The following is a 20,073-nucleotide window of genomic DNA, read 5'->3' as shown; positions in this document are numbered from 1 at the left end:
TGCCCACAGCCCAGCTCCGGGACCCCAAAGGGAATGTGGTGCTACCCACAGGCTGAAGCCGTTCGTCAGCATCCCCAAAGGAATTTCTGTGTGCTTCCCAGTCGAGCGTGAGCAGCGTGCTCAGCCGGTAGCTGCGGGAGCCCGGTCGTGCCAAGCTCGCAGCCAGCAAAGGCAGGAATTGCAGGGGGAGGCCGAGCACACAGGGCAGCGCCGGGCTTCTCTGGGCTGTTTTTATTTAAAAGGCAGCTGTACAAATTAAACTCCCCCCCAAGGGAGAAGTACTTTGCACAGCAACTCAGAAACTCTATCAATTAAAAGATTTTCTTTCCTGATGTTACCAGCACCATGTTTACCCGCAGACGAGCCCGAAGCACCAACCTCCCTCTTCTCATCCTCTGTCACACCCTTACCTGGATCCGGGGACACAGGGGCTCAGGCAGGGACGGATTTACTGAGCTGGCTGCAACGGTCACCTCCCCACCGGCGCAGGAGGGAAGGCAGCCGTTGCGCATCCCTCCGCGCATCCCGCGTGGCCACATCCAGCCCTGTAAGGGCTTCCTGGAGGCAGCACCGTGGACTGGTGTCTAACCGCAGCCGTTTTCCCACCTGGATGACCGTGGAAAGAGTCTTCTAATAGACACAAACCTCCCGTGGATGTGTCCAGTCGCTTACTGCTATGCGTCAAGGGAGACAGAGAACTCAACCAGTTAGAAATACAAAGGCTTTTACACATTAAAAGGACCACAGTAAAAATAAAGTCACCCAGCACAGACACTCCAAAAAATGGTAGAACTTTTATTTTCCTCAGTACAGATATTTTTTACAGCAGAAGGTTTTCTTAAAAAACTATATACATACATAGATAGTATTGTGCATTTCAGTATATGCTCCTAGAGTCTCTAGAAAAGGAGAAAGATCGATGTACAGAGAAATCCTCACGGTCCATTCCTGCAGCCCAAGCTCTTTCCCAGGAAGATCACCAGTTTGCTACAACCACTTTGCGCAGTTTTGGCGTTGCTTATGCAATAGGTTCATGTCTCTACCACGTGCCTCTGCAGCACGGACAAACTTTGAGCAATTCCTTCAATCGCGAGACTGATGCTACACCTAAGACCAAATAAGTCATGGGCACAGTAGTTTCAAGATGTAAAATTGCTTTAAAAACAATTTTGCAAGATAAACAGAGCACACATTTTATTAAGAGACATGATGAGTCAGCTTCACAAGTCCTCGATACCTTATCACAATAACACTTAGGGGAAAAAAAAAATCAAATCTAAGTTAGAGTCACTCAGCTGTTTCCTAATAAATTCCTACAGCTGACAAAGAGGTTTTTCTTTTTTTTCTGCAAGCAGTTTTAAGAGAGTTATAAAGAGCTATCTGGGGAATGAATTAGTGTTTCAAAACCGAGTTACAAATCTATAAAACAGATTAGTATACTTCACATAAGGCCACAAACACTGCAAACTGTCAGTGCGACTATTTAGGATCATTAAACTTAATCTTTTAATTAGCATAAGCTTTATACCTCCACTACTTATTTTCAATTCCAGGAGCAGATGAAGAGAGCTTCCCCAGCCTCACGGGAGATGCGGCTGCTGGGAGGGGAGAGGATGGGAGTACCGCTGGAAGGGGCACCTCTCGCTAATTGAACATCCAGGTATTGGTCTTGCCTAATCCAATTCCATTTGAGTCTATTGAGTGAGCAACAACCAAATGGTTTTGAGACAGTAAAAAGGCATGCACAGCCAAATCCACTTAGCAGAGCTAAGGACACAGATCTATTGTGCTGCTGGGTTCACCCAACCTGCAACTTTCAACGCGCTTTAGCAAAACAAATTGTTACTCCCCGGTGGTTTCGCTTTTAAAGCCAACAAGGGAGCCTTAGTATTCCAAGTCGCATCAGAAACGGTGCACGTGAGTAGTCAGTTTTGAAACGGACCTGCAGCATTGCCGGGTTGGGGTGTTTTTTGGGTAAATAGCTTCTGAAGAGAAGTTACAGGCACTGCTTACCTTGACAATTCGGACCATTGCTTTCAGTTCAAGTTTTAAAGTGCAAAACTTCACAGAGTCTTTGGGTAAAAAAGTGTCAATTCCCATACGAAGCTGGTGAAGAAACAGCCAGAACACGTAGGGGTGATTGACAACTGTGAGAGTATCACAGACATTCACGACAAAAGCAAGATCTCGGCTACCTCTTTGATTTTAACACTGCGAGCAGCTGCTGCAAGTCTCCTCCCCTCCGCCTAGGCAGGTGATGTGTTGTTCAAGGAACAGTGGATTAGTAACAGTTGTGCTTGCAATCGCATTTGCATCTGCAGACCTTTGTCTAGAAAAGTATATACAGAGAGACTTTGGTGTTGCATAGTCTTGTTTCAGAGAGGAACAGGCACTGTGGAAGGTTCTTCTGTGGTATATTGCCACCTAATACTGTAGATGCTCTACACACCTTCCAATAATACATGTAAACTGTAACGGCTATGAATAAATACGTTCAAGAGCATCTCGTGGTTTAGGTAAAAGCAAGGTACAAAAATCTGCATTAGATTTCTAAAGCTTTGGTCTAAACTGCGCTGTAACATCAGCTGACTCGCTGAAGAGCCCTCAGCAGAGTCCCCTGCGTACAGCACCCGCAACGGCACGATTCAGTCCATAGACTTTCAGTGGTTATTCTCTCGTCAGCTGTTAGATGCCTCTGACCTCAAAACATGAACAGATCATCTTTCTCGCCTGTGTTGGAATCTATTTTGTTCCAGTCTACAGGTGAGAGCGTTTCTGCACTCTGGATGTCTTGAGCCGTCAGTCCCGTGTCGAGGACATGAGGGTTTGTTCTCGACTGAGCCAGTCTAAGAGGGGAGAAAAACAGAAAGTGAGAATGCAAATCCGTGCAGTTTATAGCCTGGATGCTTGATGCATCCGTAATGCCGAACCTTAGCTGCAGTTCCACGTTTCAAAATCCTCCAACGGAATGAAATAATTCCGCAAGGGGAGAGCTGGCACATAACATTTGCAGCTCTCTCAAGTTTGCTGCAGCTTTGCCGCTGGTTTATCCTAACATTTCCCCTCCAGGCATCCAGGGAATTAGCAGCCTGGACATCCCATATATTAACGGCCTGGCAGAACGGTGCCGTTTTCCTTCCCCGAGCTACTGCTGGCGGGTGCATCGTTAGCTGGGATCTTATCTCAGCGTAAAGGCTCCGCTGACCAAAGGAGCAGCCTCACTGCAATGACTCACTTTTCACGGTGCTGTGCCGGGACACGCAGCGCGCGCTGTAGCTCGCTGCCCGCCGCACTCCCCGGCCCAAGCATCTAACTCTTTGGGTCAAGACACAGCAGGACTCAGACGATGTTTAATAGCCCGCAGGGTCAGCTTTAAGGGGTCTTCATCTCAGCCCATCCCAGACGTTTCACAAAACCTAACAAGCCCCAGTTTGTTGTCGTGTTATTAAATACCTCTGTGAAAATGTAACACTGCAGCATCAATTCTCCCAGGGCCAAAAGGTTAACTCAAATATTTGGTGTTTCATCCAGGGGAGGCATGGTGTTGAATAAGCCGCAGATCAATCTAGCCGCACGCACGGTTTTTAATAAAAAAGAAAAACGACCAGCGATGATGTTGCGGCAGGAACACTTTCAGAAGCATCTACCTCGGTGGATGAACAGTCCAAACAGTGAGTCACCAGAAGGCCAAGGGTGATGCGACAGCTCGGCATCCAGCAACGCAAAACAAAAGACCGCAACCAACAACATCCGCTTAATTAAGTAGGGCAAGGAACAGAGGTGAGGAAAATAGATGACATGAAGACATAAATTCACGCAGCCCCTTCATCGAACACAACTTGGGACAGGGCTACCGTGGAAGTGAAAGCTGCAAATCATTCCTGAGAGCCAAACCAGGCACGAAGGTCTGTTTCCTTAGGGCTGAGCGTGCAGTTTTTGCACTGCTGCAAACCCCGGCGGAGGCGAGCGGCTCTCGGGAAGGCGACGGTGCTGAGCTCAGCCCTGCCACTGCCCGACTCCCTCTTTCCGCACCTCCCAGCTGGAGGAGGAGGTCTGGCAGCTCTCTGCTGCCCGTAGCATCTGCACCCAAGGCAGCTCTTTGCCCAAACTGGGGCCTCCGCAGCTCGTGCTGCCCGAAGGGTGGCTGGGTGCCTTCATGCACTGATCTGGAGGACGGGACCCGTGAACGCTAAAGCATCCCCGTCACCCCGCAGGGGCCTGCCTGCATGAGGACAGACAGGGAAACTCACCTGAAAGAAAACGGATTTGTTTAACGTTGTTGGATTGCTCGGCGCGCAAGTGCAGGGAAGCTCTTAATTTGGACTGGAAAGTGAACTAAAGCCACATGAAGTTACGGCCACGAACTCTGAACGTGCTCAGGTGCCTGAATTCAAAACTGGTGCAATCAGAGTCACCCTGATGCAACCGCGCTGCAACAGGGACCGGTGGAGCAGGGAGGCTGTCCTCAGCAGTTGCTGTTGGTTTGGGGATGGATGGGAATGACGTCCCAGGGTTAGTCCAAACCTCAGGGAGGGGCGAGGAAGGGTAAAGTCCCCCGTGCCAGAAGCTGGGACCAGCATCGCCGCAACTAGCACGGAGGCTGGAAACAGGCAGCCTCAAAGCACCCCGGCAAGCAGGAGCAGACACGCCAACTGCTTGGGGAATTAAATTCCCTATCACATACAGCCTCTCTCCATCCTTAAAAGGTTGTCAAAATATTTGGCTTATCAGTCAGCCTCAAAGCCTATCTTTCAATTAACAGCTGAGGCACTGATGGGGCAGCTGCCTAGGTCAGATCACGGTGGCTGATTAGATTAGAAGCATTATTAAAAGCCAGTCACTAGTCAAGTCTCCCGGGCTGGTCCCTGGTGGCGTGAACTTGTAAAGGGAGTTATTAGAATTACCTTGAAAATGCCTCGTCGAGACCATCATCCATTTCCTTTGTTAAAGAGATAAAAAGAGAGAGAAGTAGTTGCTAAGAGAACGCACAAATGTGTATTTAGAGATCTGGCTCCGCACTTGAGCACAGCAGACAAAATATATATATATATTTTGACTTCCGAGTGCCTAAAGCAACACTCCTCTCGGCAATCTGCCTCCTCGGGCAGGTTTTCTCTCACTCTCTGCACAAGCCCCAGGGTAAGAGGTGTAACTCCGGGTGGTCCAGGCTTCCTCGGAGTGATCCCTGGGCTCGGGTCGGGGATGCCGCGCTCCCCTCGCAGCCCAGGGATGGGGCATGGGCTCGGCCCTTTCCCACCGTCTCCAAACCAGGCTAATTGGACTTGATTATCTTACAGGTCTTTTCCAATCTTAATGATTCTGTGATATGATTCTGTAATTCTGCCCCACTGCCTGCAAGGGCTGGATCCGGCTCATCGGCTGGACCACGTCCCCAGAGGGCACACGCTGCGGGTTCCTGCTAGAGGGGGGACCCGGACAGAGCTCGGCAAGATGCTCCAGGCATCCCCCGGGGCTTTTCTGGATCGGGAACCCAGAAAACAACTCTGCACCAGCACAGGGAGAACCTGCGCTGCTTGGAAGCGACTCTGGGATCCTTTATCTCTGATCTGCTCCTAAGGTTTCCCAGGGAAAGCATTTGAGCTGCTTGGGGGAGAAAGGTTTCCCACGCAGGAAGATGGGCTCTGTGCGAGGGCTTTGCTATGGACAGACTTGACTATTCCCAAAATCTTGTGATGCACTTACAGACTTAATGTAATATTTAAAGTATGAAAACTCTGCGAGAAGAGAGGGATCGGAGACCGCTGAGAAGCCTCTGAGATTTGATATGGCTTAGAGTTGATCTTCAGGTTTAACCTGAAAAGCCTCAGGCTCAGACCCAGCAGACTCAAGAAACAGGCTCCAGGCGAAGGTCTTTATCAGGCAATTCTCCAAAATTTAGCAGACAGCATGTTTCCAGAGAGGGCACGTGGTGGGGACGAGGTCCCGGGTCAAGTGGGACTTCAAAGATGAGCCCCAGCCCGGCTGGTGATGGAGCACTTGGGCATGGAGGAGGCTCCCCTATGGATGCACACCCAGGCGCATGGGCTGGGTCGTTATTTTTCTATTAGTGGTCCCTCAAATAATTAAGCCAGATGACTGAGGGCATTTTAGAGAACCCATCCGTGCACACACAAGCCAGATACAGCCGCAAACAAGAATGAGGGAAAAATAAGAGTAATAACGAACATAAATATAACTTGGTTCTAGTGAACAGTAAACAAAAGCCATCATAATGATTTTCTCCCCTGAACAGAGCAGTTAGGTGGTCTCTCAATTAAGTGACAAACCACTGAGAAATGCTGCTCTAGAATAAGTAATATTCAATTATCTGACAGCGGCGTTTCTCAGAGTGCCTCGCAATCTCCTTCATTTATTTACAGAGCCTAAAAAGGGCAGTCGGTACTTGAACACTAATCGATCATTTTGAGTAGGATGCCGAAACCCAGCTTGGGCATCTCTGAAACCCTGCCTGAACGGCTCAGCTGCCCCAGAGCTCCCGGGGGATTTTATCCAAAAAAAGCCCCGGGACGAGACGTGGAGCACGGGAAATGGAGGCAGCATCACTCCCTGCCCCTGGCTCGGCAGACACCGCGGTGCCCCGCGCACACACTTACCCACACCACGTTGTTATTTACAGAGGAGCTGGGCGCAAACACGCTGTTATCTAAGTGTGGGGAGTTTGTGCTGCTGGTCAGGGGCGGTTTGGCAGGATCTTCTAAATCCAGCAAGTTCCCCGTGGCTGCTGCTGTGAACAGAGAAGGAACAGAGGAGGAATGAAGCAAGGGAGGGGAAAACAGAGATGACACGAAACGAAGCCTTTTTGCAGGAATTGCTTTCCCTCAAGAGAGGAATCGAAGGGTTGCATCCAATTCCTTCAGGATGGCCCCAAATTTTAGCGTGCAGGAGCTGCATTCACCCCGATGGGGGCTGTGGTTTCAGCCTGAATAATTTGCGATGCTCAGATCAGGCACCCAAGAACCCCTCGACAGGGATGCAGGGGAGGATCGGCCGGCTGGTCCCTCCAGCAGCCATCGAGGGAGGCTCCTGGGTACTCCCTTACGTTCGGGGTGAGTCAGGATCAGCCCCAAGCAAAGCTGAGACATCCCACCCCCAGGACATCCCACCCCCAGGGTGGGAACAGACCCCAGACAATATCCTCAGCTCAACCCACGGCATTGATTCAGCATCTTACAAAGATGCATTGTTATTTTACAGGACCGAAGGCAAATCCTGCGCTGGGTGAAGAGCAGTTTGTAGCTTGGGGGCTGCCGGTACACCACAGGGAAGCCTCAGATCCTCCCCATCACCCTGCAGAAAGGGCAGATGCAGAGGAGCCTCAGCTGCAGAACATCCCCCAGGCAGACGCTGGAGCCCATTCCTACGCCCGTGGCAGCCCCGGGCCCCATTTATCCCGATGTGCCACCACTTGTGACAGATTCCTCCAGTCCTGGGCCTTCACATGAAGAAACGAGACGTGCCAGCCTGGAAGGAAGCCCAGTTTAATGCTGTTTTCCTCCGTGCCAAATCCTCTTATCTCCGTGGCCAGCATGGAAGAGAGATTAGCCTTTTGTCCCACTTCTCCCTGGCTACACGTCTTGCGTTTCAGAGGCAGCAGAGGACCCACGGCCAGGCACTGAATTATAAGGCATTTTACTATTTAATTGCTTTATTTTCAGGCACCTCTCCTTCCTCAGGGGAGCCGGAGGCAGAGTGGCACCTGGATGCCCATCTCCTTCAGCTGATGGGGTGGCAAGTCTTTCGGGTCCAAGAGAAACTCAAAATCAAACTTGGGATGTGTGGCTCCACGCTAAGCTCATAAGGACATTACCGCCAATTTGCCTCGGGCAGAAGAAAACAGATTTGGGGTGGCAGCTGCTGTGTACGAGATATTTAAGGGGGAGGTGGAAGGACCCGGCAGGCAGCCACTGTGTCCCAAGTGCTCCGCTGAGGGTGACGACTCCGCTACGACCGAAGTGTTTGCTCCTCGCTGGTCTTCGAAGCCCTCCCAGGAGCCTGCCCCGTTCAGGGCAAACCCCGCAGACCTCAGGCTGTTCCCCATCCCCGAGCCCAAAGCAAAGCTCTGCTGTTGGTGACTTACGTGCGTTGGGATGGGCAGGGGCATCCGAGCTGGGGCTGCTCGTCCCTTCTCCTTCTAAAATGGACCTTTCCCGCTTCTCTTTCTCTGCAAAAAAAAAGGAGACCCCATCACTGCCCACGGAGCACTTCCCTGCAAGCCTTTTGGGCAGAGGGACGGGGGGGACAGCTAGGACGGGCCACCACGTCTCCTCTGCCCACAGCCGCGCAGGCTCTGGGTGTGTTTTATAATCCCGCGGAAGGTGAAAGCAAAAACCCCAACAGTGGCAGGGCTCTGAGGTACCACAGACAAGCACCAGGTCCTCCACGCCCCACTTGCGAGACAGAAGCACAGCCAAAACTTGTCTGGATTTCCAAGGCTGTCGAGAGAAACCTGGAAGATGCCTTAAATCACACCAGAGGTTGGACCAACCTGAACAGCAGCCTGGAAATTTGGAGGGCGAGGGGAAAAGGCTTGAAAGCTGGAAAAACCCCAAAGTCATCCCTTGAACTTTCACGTGAAGAGTGGGAAGAGGGAAAGAAGACTCACCTTCCTTCGCTGCTTGCCAGAACTCAAATGCGATTTTGAAAGCCTGGGCTACGGTGAGGGTGACCGCTTGCGCCTGGAAAGACAGCGGTGAGGCAGCACGTTAATCGACAGGTCCTCATGTAGATTTAAATCATTTGGAGGTTTTGCTTTGCAGATTATGTTAACCTGGATCCAACCAGTCCTCTGCTCTGCGCACTCCCCGCCTGGCTGGGCAGGCGTAATCAAATATTGATGGAAGCAGGACACGTAGCTCCTTGTAGACATGTCTTTAGGTGTAATGGGAAGACGGAGGAGGCAGGGACATGGCTGTCACAGGCACCGCGCTGACATACGGGGAGAGAAGAGCTGCTCCTGACCGCAGGGCACGCACAGCTCTTCCTGCGCCCCACACCTAAGTGTCATCTAAACAAGCGCTACACAGCCCCAGGCTTGTCCTTGCAGGTCCCCGAGGGATGTAGCTCTCTGCTCCAGGGCCGGGCTGTGCTGGACCCACCGCAGAGCATCACGCACCAGAACGACCAACATCTCAAAGGGAATCGGCACCCGGGCCGAGCCCTGGACCGCGCCGCTGTTGGCCACGCCAGTGCTGGGGAGGGATGCGCAGAGCTGCGGTCCATCCCTCCCCGGCACCACGCACGACCGCGTGCACAAGGATGCTCCGAGAGCAACAGGGTAAAACGCCACAAATTTGCAGCCCTCTCCAACGGGGAGCAATCTTAGAGGGAGGACAAGAGAGCCCCAGGGTCTTCCCCCGGCTCCCCCGAGCTAAGATGGGGTCTCGTGGGCTTAGACCAACAGCGTGGGTTTGTTTTGCAGCAGCCAGAGCCGCAGCAGGAGCAGGGACGCCTTCCCCTTCCCTCCCTCCATTCCTCCCCAAGCCGAGAGCTTGAGCAGCATTAAAAAACCCCACCACCTTAAATAGCCCGAGTCGCTGGAGATGTATAAATAGTGACATAAATGCCAGTTTCATTAGAAGGCAGAGCTCCCGAGCAGTTTAAGTGCAAGGAGATAACGAGTAACGCCCTGCAAGGCTGGCGCGCCGCAGGAGCCTTGAGGCGCGAGTTTGTTTTACCAAGTTGCAAACTAAACAAAGCCAGATCCGGGTCCGTAACCCGCAGCCCCTGCTAGCTGGGAGGATGGAGCCGTGCGGGGAGCACGAAGGGAGCACAAGGGTCCCCCAAAAGCCAGGCGCTCCCGCATGGGAGGGGTGAGGAGAGCCAGCAAACCTATCGGTGCCAATTAAGCCTCGCAAAGCAGGAGAGCTCATTTGAATGTCGGAGCTATTTACATCTTTGATGGAAGTGCAAATGCTTTATGGCAAAAACTTAAATATGGTAATTAAGTATGAAACTCCTCACAGCTGTTTACAATTTGAGCTGTCACATCTGAATCAAGTTTAATAGACCCAGCTACTGTTGAGAATTACCCATGAACTAAAAATATGGACTAATTATATGCCCGTGACTGGTAGCTGCGCATACATTCAGGGACCCTGCCCTGGGGCAGGGATGGGCCCTGTCTGGGAGCAGGGCATCACCTTACCAGCATGACGTTCGTGCGTTTTATAGACAAGGAAAAAATATATTTCTAGTTTCTGCCACAAAAGGCCTTGGAGAACTTTATTTGGAGGGAGACGCACTGAGCTGATGTACCACTGAGATAATTCTTTTAGCACTGGAGAGATTTAAATTTTAATTTGCAGAGCGAGGCTTATCTTCGCCATGCAAGGATAGGAGCGCACGCCGCAGAAAGGAGAGACAACTTGTAGCTTCCATTATTCTCTCCCCGGGAAAAAAAACAAAGAGTCGGGAGAAGCGCAGAATATTAACAGACCTGCGGCGACCGTGCTCCCGGCACAGGGATGCTCCTAAGGACCCAGGAATCACCACGCCGGGATGCACCAGGTGGGAATGGCTCTCGGGAGGTTTGTTTCCCTGCAGATTCGGGAGATCCCGTTCTCCGCTCAGGCCCCGCAACGGGCGCCAGGGGAAGGATTTCTGCGGGCAGAGGGATCTGACCTGCCCATCCTCTCCCCTAAAGCCCCTTCCTGCCGTGGGGATGGGGCTCAGCCCCACCTCTGGCTCCACTGGAGAGACCCCCACGGCTCTCCTTGCCCCACTTGCAGCCGGTGCCCAGTGACCCACTTCTCTCCCTCGCCAGCTCATCAGTGCTGCGTCCCTGCCCACCCTGATGCACCGAATCAGCTGGAAAAAATTCTCGCGAGCGGGTTCAAAGCAAGAGCTAGAGACTGTTCTCTGTATGCAGGTCTCTGCTCCAAACCCCATCCTGGGCACGCAGCGGGTTCTCCTGCGCTGCTCCCGCAGAGAGGACATGGCCTCGTCTGCAAAGATGCCACTAAAAATTGGACAAGGAGCTCCAATGGCAAGAAATGGAAGGAAGCCAGGGCGGCGAGCCCAGAACCACTGGCTAAACGCCTCCCATCAACGAGGCCACCCCTGGGCACCTCGCTGCCAGCCTCCCCGGAGACCTCCCCGCCTGCCAAAGCCTCTCCCTATGCCAGGCTTAGACCGGCTCCGGCAGCCCAGGGAAGCGGATGCTGAGCAGGGAAGAGCCCCAGCAGCCGGGACGGCAGCACAGCATGGGGGTTTCAGGTGCTGGTGCAGGACCAGGTGCTCTCACCCCCGCCCCAGACCGTGGGGGCAGAAAGGCTTTTACCTGCCAAGACGATGGGCTGAATCCAGCCCGGAGTTACGCCCGCTCAAGAGTGATGGCCAGGCACCGGGCAGCATTGCCTGGATTAACTGCCCGTGGGCAGGTGGTGACGGCAGCAGGAGGGTGGGTGCTCTCCCGCGGCCGTTTGCTGGGGCAGGGCCCCCCCTCGCTCTAACTACAGGCAGAGCTGTTATCTCACCGGCGCAGCCCTCTCTGCTTCCTCCTCCTACAGCCACATCCCCATTTCTTCCTCTGGACTGACCATTTTCCGTTTGGTACAGAGGAAGGCATGGCACTCCAGGTTCTCATTGAGCTGGTTCTGGGCAATGTAGGCAAACACTTTATCGTGGATCTTGTCTGCCGTGCAGTAGGATATCCTGAAAGACAGAATGAAATGTCTTGTCCGGAGCACTGTGTGCAAGGGAGATCAACCAACCCCTCCTCTGACCTGCCAGCAAGCGCCTATCCCAGGGCTTCCAGCTCCGGCACCGAGCACGGAAGGCAGAGGGAGCGCGGGAGCATCACCAGGCTTTGATGCAACTCCTTCCCAAAGCAGAGGAGTTGATGCCGCTGGCTTGAGTGTAAGAGAAGCCCAGAGCAACTCCCGCAGCCGTGGCGTGAACCACGTGCAACACACACAGAGGCAGGAGAGAAGAGAAAACGTTTCACCTTGTGGGAAAGGACAGGTTAGAGAAGGTAAAGACTCTGCAGCGTGCCAGCCTGGGACTACGCCTGACAAATGCTCTGCCTTCAGAAAAGAGACTCCGGAAGACGTTCCTTGGAGGATAAGCTCGCAAGGAGAGAGAAGGACTTGTTCTCAGCCTATGATTTAATCTCAAGGCTCAAACCAGGGAATGAAATTGATGCAGGGGTGCCCAAGAAAAGCTGTCAGAAAGGCTGAAATTCAGGCTCCAAGATCCGCAGTAGCAGATGCAAGGGATGCTCCGAGACCCCTGAGCACACGGGACACGGGGAAGGAGGCTCAGCCTCCTCCGTGGAGCATCCCCAGGACGGCTGCGTCTCTCCCAGCGCCTGGACAGGGCAGGGCTGACCCCAAAATGCCGAACAAGGCTCTGGAAGAGCAACAGGCTGACCTGTTTGGAGAGACCGGGCTGTGACCGAGGGCTCAGCTCCCTTTGGCAGGGCAGCGGGTCCCTCAGCATCAGCCACCGCCATCTCCCACGGGTCCGTCCATGCCAGGAGCCGCAGGACTGAGCGTCTCATCTGAAGCCAGCGAGCACCGGCCGGAGCAGCCCCGGAGGTTTAGTGCAAGGCGGCAAGCGCTAGCAGCGAGCAAAGCCTCTTCCCCGGGCACGTGGCAGATCAAACAGGTGTTAAGGAAAGAGAAAACCCGAGAAGAAAGTGGGACACTTCAGTGAAAGTTTTCCCATGGCCCCACGTTGCCCCTTCAGCTCCCACTCTCGCTGCCCCCGAGAGTTTGCAGGGAGAGGACTGGAAGGTCCCAGTTCCCAGCAGATGCTGGGACCTAAAAAAAGCCACATTCAAAGTTTATTTACACTGCATTAGTTTCTCCTTGCATGTGAGGATGCCTCTGCTCAACAGCCTATATTTTGTTTTCCAGAGCTGAGCCGTACTCTGGATCAAAGAGGCACTTGGAAGTTCACTCCTGTCTCCCATTTTTCCCGAAACAGCCTGGCTTCTCTTTTAGTAATTGTGACAAAGCCACCGAAGGTCATCTGCGCAGGCATGTGGCCCTTCCAGCAACCCCCGGCGCTCGGCTCGATATTTGATGGCCATTAATTTCCAGGGAAAGGATAACTCCCACCTGCCTCTGAAGTGAGACAGTTTTATGACCGAGGCCTCTGGCAGTGGCATGTCTGGCAACAGTGGCTGCGTTTTAGCCACGGCCACCCTGTCCTGCCCAAAGATCCGATCCGGGGCGAGAGCTCAGAGCCAGCACCTCCCCGGTGAGTAGAAAAGCCAAAGAGAAGACAAGAGAAGTGTTAGAGGAAAGCCCTGGGACCGCCACCGGTGCAGCACGCTCGGAGAGAAGGGAGATGACCCCCCCCTGCACACAGACCCCAGCTTTTGCCGTGGCCCTGCTCCCAGCATCTCCGGGAAGCAGCTTCAGTCCCCACGTCAACAGCCCGTTTAGGATGCGCTGACTTCAGGCAACTGAATCGATGCGATGCTCGTGCACAAGCGCTGATCGGGAGCACCAGCTTTATTGCCGTCTGTTAAAGCGTCTGTAAAGGCAGCATCTAAAAACTCTGGCCCTGCCGGCTTTTACACCAGTGCAGCGATCCCGGTTTTGGCATCGCCGCGGCCGCTTCGCCCAGCTCTGCTCTTTAGCAGCGGGTTTATCTCCTGGGGAGGGCTGGGGCTCAGCACCGGTGGCTGTACGCGACTGCTTAGTTTGAACTGGAGAAAAGCAAGCGGGTTAGTAGTCCGGTTAGAGAGAGCGCCCCAACCCCGTGCTCCCCATCCCACATTTAGCAAAGGGGGACAGAGCAGCAGGTGAAGGACAGAAGCAGAGTGTGGAGGGTGTAGAGGGAGAGGGGATGGAGGAGATGGAAATGGCCAGATCCGAGCTGAGCTCTGCTCTGCCAGGCCTGTGCCTGCCTCCAGCCTCTTTGGAAGAAATACTTGCCAAAGCCCACGGAGCGGATATGGGATAATCCATCCTCGCCCTCCCCACACGGGTAGCGGGTCTCAACAGCTGCCTCTATCAGAGCTATTTAAAGGTATCAGAGGTGCAGAGCAGCCAGCGCGGGGAGGGCAGTCCCAGCTCCGGCGTCCTCGCCCGCTCAGAGATGCTCTGACCTCTGTATTCAGCTCTTGCCATCACCCCGGATGCTTTGGCATTTCTATTGCCAAGAACAGGCGGCAAAGCCACGCGTGGCCGTGGAGCACTTGGCTGTTGGACCTGTAATCTGCATGCACGACACCTCCTGGCTCGTCATATCTTTCCTTACCCCCGGCTGAACACTTACAGCACCAGACATAAATTTACCTTAAATTTAGTGACCACCCTCCTTCCTCTACCATTGCTTTCCATCAAGACGTGATGGCCAACGAGACGTCAGCTCGGCCCAGGTGGAGACCGGAGCAGACGAGGAGCCTCAGAGCGCACACCCACTGAAGCGCACACCCCGTAACCCACCTGTATATGGAGATGTTCTCGATCAGCTCGTTCGTTCCGCTGTCGTTTAACACGATCCCTCTGGGCGAGACCTTCAGAGTCACTTTCTGCAGTTTCTTTCCGCTTGCTTTCGCCTTTGGAAGGAAAAGAGGGAGAGGAAAGTTACAGGCTTTTAACACCGTAACATCCAAAGGTACATGAGCAGAGCAGAGACTCCAGATACACACTACCTCATAGGCATATTAATAGCACTCGTTAGTACTAGAGACTGAATTTACTACCAGGTGTGATAAGGCACTCGTTAAAACTTTTCCTTCCCTGAAGCAGTGATTTTTGCTGGTGTTAAGGAGACAAGGACACGCACCCTCCACCCCACACCACGCGGAGGTACTTCCAGCCCAGCCCCTCCACCAGGATTTCCCCGCGACCATCAGCACGAAGAGCGGCTGCTCTGGCCGAGCCGCGCGAGCGCTTTGTGAAACCCCAGGGAGTTTTGTCTTTAGGGCCAGCTCCGGAGCGGAGGGGGGACACCAGCACGAACAAGGGAGGAGGACGGTCTTGCAGGACGCGGGCTCCCAAGCAGCCGGCTTCGAGCTGTGCTGCCAAACCCCGCTCGAGTGGCAAAGCATCGCCCGCACCAAGGTCAGGACATCGGCTTAAAAAGTAACTAGACTTCTAAGGGCCACTTTCTCTTATTTACTAGTCTCGTGCTTTCAGCCTTCAGGTTACATTCAGCTCCCTGCCCAGCTTCTCTCCAAAAATAAAATAAAATACACAGTTAGCTAGTTGCAGACTGCAGACCTGGATCCTCAGCCCTGCTCCCTGGGGACCTCACTTGAGCCGCATCCAGACCAGCCGGCGGTTGGTCCTGCCCCTCCGAGGCTGGCCTCAGCCCCAGGGCTTTTATTTAAAGGCTCCGTTCTCGGTCGATCAGAGCAGACGTGAATGGCTCTGCCAGCGGCTCCCGTTTCATGCGAGCGCTCCCCTCCCGTCCAGCTCAGCACATGCCAGGAAAGGATCCGTCATTACCCAGCGCAGTTCGCCATCCCATTGAGTTTTATGATGGTTAACTGTACAATTGGGTCTTTGCCTCATTCAGTTTTATAAGGGCTTAAAGAAGCGTTAATTTTACTTGGAGCCTGGTGAGCAGGGGCTCCGGGGAGGCTTGGTGCTAGAGGATGGCTGAACATCGGTCCCTCTTGCATCAGAGGTTATAGCAGGACGGCGGCTGTATTGGCTGGGAATCGGAGCAAGCTCTCCTGCTCCCTTCTCCTCTTAACCCGCCAAATCCCGGGAAGGAAAACCCAGAACTGCATGCCAGCTCTTGGTCACGCGCTGGCTGCGCTCAAAACGCTGTCCCTGCCCTGCAAGAGGAGAGACGGCCCTGGGGAAGGCTGATTTCACCAGGTCAGAGCCTTCTTCCACACCCAGGGTCACCCAAAACTTATCAAGGGGAGCCAGAGCTCAGACACGTAACGCCAGCTCTCCGCAGCCTGCCCCACGTGCGGGCCGGGGCTGGTCCCGAGGGCTTCCCAGTGCTGCCGTCTGCATTTCTACCTGCACCACCAGATGCCTGCTCACCCCTGGAAGGGCTGGACCTGCAATCCCGACACCCCCCAGCCCGCAGACAGACAGCACTGCCTCCAGACCTGCGGCTTTTGAAACTCTCTGCCCGGTAACAGACTCGTTTGAACAGCAGGAGACAGGGGTCTGCTCCAGCACGGACACTCACGGTGGCGACGATCCTTTTCACGGCGGCCGCAGAGAGCTCCTCTCCCTTGGGCTGCTCCACCAGCGTCATGCCCATGTACTTGAGGCTGAAGAGCATCCCCTCCAGCAGCGTCTCACGGGTATCGGTCCAGTTCTCCGGGAGCTCTAGAGAGGCAACAAAGAGGCTCCTGGATTCCCAAGCGCACAAGGATACTCCTTGCAAGCCCCAAAGGAGGGTTTAGGTATGAGCAGGGTGTTGGTTTAGCTACTGCCTGGACCCCTGTGCCCGAGCGGCTGGGAGCTCGCAGTGCTGCCACGGCTCTCCTGAGCACTGGGGGAAGGAGACGGGGCAGAGACAAGAACAAACCCCCAAAATTCTTTCCACGAGCCACAGCAAACGGTAGCGACCCTTCAAGATCCATCAGCTCCTCAGTTTAATCGTGAGTGCCCCAGCTCACACCATAACCAAGGGGATCCGGAGCATCAGCCCCAGCCAGGCGCAGGGGAGGGCTCGGTGCCGCCCCAGCACAGGAATAACCTTACCCCGTGCTAACCATCACCTATCCACAGAGGCTAAGACGGGATTTGCCGCTAGCTAAGCCCACGCACAGCTGCAGGGATCCAGGTGACGTGCTGCAACTTGCTAAATCGGTCACCAACGGCCCCGAGGAGCCCATCGTGCGGGTGAAGCTTCACCGGCGAAAGGTCTCTGCTCACCCCTGAGATCACCAAGGAGGCCACCAGCCTCTTCCCTTACGTGCTGGGGAGCGGGAAAGAGGGTCCTAAATACAGAGATAAGTTTGGGACCAACCTGGAAGTCAGGTGGATATTTCTAAGGCTGAAGTTGCACCGCAGGAGCTAACCTCCAGACATGGAGCCGGTAACCCAGGATCCGCTGCTTTCACATTTGAGGATCTTGTGTTGAGCAGAGGCAACAAACCACAGCCCTCCCAAGGTGCCCATGGCCCTGGGGAGCAGTAGGGCTCTCGGAGAGGAGTCTCTGCTCACTGCAGACAAAACACGTCCCTGAAGGCTTCGCTGCCTTGTATTCAGCCTCCTTCGGCTGCCTCCAAGCAGCGGGGCCAAACTCTGCAGCTCCCTGCAAACCTGCAGCGCCGGGAGGGCAGGACTGCGGGGACGTGGGGTGGGGGGACGTGTCCCTGGGGTAAACCCCGGTGACTCAGCCTCCCGGCAAAGGCGAGGCGGGAGATAAGCCATAAAACCCGGCACCACTCCCAGCGCCGGGCATGGATGCCAAGTGGTGAACCAGCCCGGCACTGGCTAAGGATGAAGTGACAGAAGCCGGGGGGGAGCGGTCCCCTGGGGAGACAAGAGTTGCAGGAGGGCAGGGGCTGCGCGCATGACAGAGCAGCAGGTCCCAACCCTGAAGAGGGAAAGGAAAAACCAAGGACAGGCGGGATACTGCATTTACCTTGCAACCCAGCTAGAAATAGAGGGTGCCAGCGCAAAACCTGGATTTCTCAAAAGCCAAGGGTGCTGCTGCTGTCCTCCCACCCTCGGCAGCCAAAGCCGGGTGAGCAGGCTGGGGTGGAGAACAGTTTGCGTGTGATGGGTGGGCAGCTGCCTGCCCCACGCTCCCTGCCTCGCTAGCCAGGCACGGCACGTGCCCCCTGGTCTCACCGAGGATGCGGACCCCCTGAGCACCCCACGCTGCCCGGGACGATGCTGGCTGCGGCGAGGCCCCAGGCACCCACAGCTTGTGCTGGCCTGGGCCAGAAACGGGTGATTTAAGTGCAGCCACTGAAATGCTTTCAGAAAGGAAGGAGCACCCGAGGCAGCACAGACAGACAGACGCTCCTCCACACATCCTGTTCTGCACCATTCACCACCACCTCACCCGTCCTCCCGTTAACGCAAACGATTGCACCCAGGCCCTGGGTACGTCCGTCCCGTGGGGTGCCGGCGGTGCCCCCCACCCAGCGAAGGGCACGGGGGCTGTTTGCAAGATCACTCTGCAGCAGACTCACGGCAAGTCCAAGGGCTGCCGCGTCTCGAGGGGCCTCTCTGCCGGGCACGTCCCGCAAGGCCACGCTGGGGCAGCACCCCACATCTGCCGCGCAGCCCCCCAGGCTGTCCCTTCGCGTCCCGCAGCTGCTGGCCCTTAATCCTGGCGAAAAGGTGTAACGATGCCGGGTCAATCTCATCAGATTAGTAAAATCAAGAAGTTTGATCTCGCCTGTGGGCGGCATGGGGTGCAAGGCAGGGCACGGCACCCTCCCGCTGCCCGCCGGGACGCTCGGGGCTCCGTGGCAGGACGGGGGTCAGCCGGGCTGGTCCCCCCTTCCCCGGCCGCAGCAGGAGGACGCCTGGCAGGGGCCAAGTGGCCGCTCGCCCAGGGGCCATCGATCGTGTGACGGAGCCAGCGGTGGGACGAGGCCAGAAACTGCCCGTCGGGGTCCTCCGTCCCTCGCCCTGGTCTGGGGGGACAGGGATAGCCCCCCCACACCCACCCCCCCACCCATCTCACCCCGCTGCTGTATGGGGAAAGGGGTGCAGGGGGAAGGGGGGTGCAACAGGGAGAAAAGCGAGGGGCAAAAAGGGGGCTAAAAGAAGGAGTGAAAAAAGGGGTGCAAGAGAGAGGAGTAAAGTAAAAAGGGGGTGCGGGGGGCATGGAAAAAAGGGGGGGAGAGCGGACGGGGTAAAACAGCGTGAAAAGGGGGTGCGGGAGGGAGGAAGGGGAAGCTCAAGGAGGGAGGAAAGTGCGTGCAAGAGGGGTGAGGAGCGGGATAAAGCCGGGGAGGAGGAAGAGGGGGGTGCAGGAGGAGGGGGTGCGGCGGGGAAAGGGCGGGCGGGGAGAGGCGCTGGCGGGGGGGGAAGCGGGGCGGCGGGTCTCACTCTTGTGTCGGCCGCCGGCCCAGGAGGGTTTGTGGACGCTGGGGCTCCGCAGCAGCGCTCGACCCGCCGACTTCAGCGCGTCCATCCCGCCGCCCCCCGCCCGCTCCCGGCCCCGCCGCAAACTTTCCTGCGGCGCCAGCGCTGACCGCGTCCGGGGGCGGGGCCCGCATGCAAATCCCCGTGCCTTGACGTCGCTCGGCCACGCCCCCCGGCCACGCCACGCCCCCCCCCGGCCGAGGTGGGGGGTGTCCCCGCAGAGTCTCGGGGGGGGTCCCCGGAGCTGCGCCGGTGGCCCCTCGCTGTCCGTGGGGGCTGCGGGAGCCCCCCGAGAGGGACAGGCTCCCCTGGAGACCCGCGGGGCAGCTGGGGGTCCCCAGAGCGCTGCGGGGACCCCAAAAGTGGGCGGAGACCTGGGGGTCCCCGGAAAGCTGCGGGTCCCCCGCCCGAGATGCAGGGATCTGCTGCTCCCCATAGAGTTTCCCCACTGGAGACTTGGGGGTCCCCAGAAAGCTGCGGGTCCCCCACGTGAGATGCAGGGATCTGCTGCTCCCCATAGAGTTTCCCCACCGGAGACCTGGGGGTCCCCAGAAAGCTGCGGGTCCCCCGCCCGAGATGCAGGGATCTGCTGCTCCCCATAGAGTTTCCCCACTGGAGACTTGGGGGTCCCCAGAAAGCTGCGGGTCCCCCACCCGAGATGCAGGGATCTGCTGCTCCCCATAGAGTTTCCCCACTGGAGACCTGGGGGTCCCCAGAAAGCTGCGGTTCCCCCGCCCGAGATGCAGGGATCTGCTGCTCCCCATAGAGTTTCCCCACTGGAGACTTGGGGGTCCCCAGAAAGCTGCGGGTCCCCCACCCGAGATGCAGGGATCTGCTGCTCCCCATAGAGTTTCCCCACTGGAGACTTGGGGGTCCCCAGAAAGCTGCGGGTCCCCCACGTGAGATGCAGGGATCTGCTGCTCCCCATAGAGTTTCCCCACCGGAGACCTGGGGGTCCCCAGAAAGCTGCGGGTCCCCCGCCCGAGATGCAGGGATCTGCTGCTCCCCATAGAGTTTCCCCACTGGAGACTTGGGGGTCCCCAGAAAGCTGCGGGTCCCCCACCCGAGATGC

The 20,073-nt window shown here is 55.8% G+C and overlaps 1 protein-coding gene across 3 annotated transcripts; it reads right to left on the bottom strand.

The window, feature by feature from the left end:
* Positions 1 to 775: 775 nt before the first annotated feature.
* LDLRAP1 (low density lipoprotein receptor adaptor protein 1) lies at positions 776 to 19,050 on the bottom strand. Of its 3 annotated transcripts, none has more exons than XM_059830798.1 (9): positions 18,966 to 19,050; positions 16,132 to 16,274; positions 14,421 to 14,533; positions 11,559 to 11,673; positions 8,624 to 8,696; positions 8,099 to 8,182; positions 6,615 to 6,745; positions 4,905 to 4,939; positions 776 to 2,846 (listed from the first exon to the last, which is right to left on the bottom strand). In XM_059830798.1, exons 1-9 carry the CDS (start codon positions 19,048 to 19,050, stop codon positions 2,702 to 2,704), a joined length of 924 nt encoding a protein of 307 aa, XP_059686781.1. In that variant the 3' UTR covers positions 776 to 2,701. The 3 variants fall into 3 exon arrangements, with proteins under 3 accessions (XP_059686781.1, XP_059686782.1, XP_059686783.1); XM_059830799.1 differs by having other exon boundaries at positions 6,615 to 6,742; XM_059830800.1 differs by having other exon boundaries at positions 6,615 to 6,774; positions 8,119 to 8,182.
* Between the last annotated feature and the right edge of the window lie 1,023 nt (positions 19,051 to 20,073).

This window comes from Gavia stellata, chromosome 29 (assembly GCF_030936135.1).
Source record: "Gavia stellata isolate bGavSte3 chromosome 29, bGavSte3.hap2, whole genome shotgun sequence".
Lineage (NCBI taxonomy): Eukaryota > Metazoa > Chordata > Aves > Gaviiformes > Gaviidae > Gavia > Gavia stellata.
This window is presented reverse-complemented; position numbering and strand designations above follow the sequence as displayed.

Excerpts from the sequence above, each read along its gene's own strand:
- LDLRAP1 (XM_059830800.1), bottom strand. The coding sequence starts at position 19,050 with ATGGACGCGCTGAAGTCGGCGGGTCGAGCGCTGCTGCGGAGCCCCAGC. Across the intron at positions 8,183-8,623 it reads CTGGCAAGCAGCGAAGGAAG|AGAAAGAGAAGCGGGAAAGG; the intron begins GTGAGTCTTCTT and ends TTTTTTTTGCAG. Across the intron at positions 2,847-4,904 it reads CTCGACGAGGCATTTTCAAG|ACTGGCTCAGTCGAGAACAA; the intron begins GTAATTCTAATA and ends CTCCCCTCTTAG.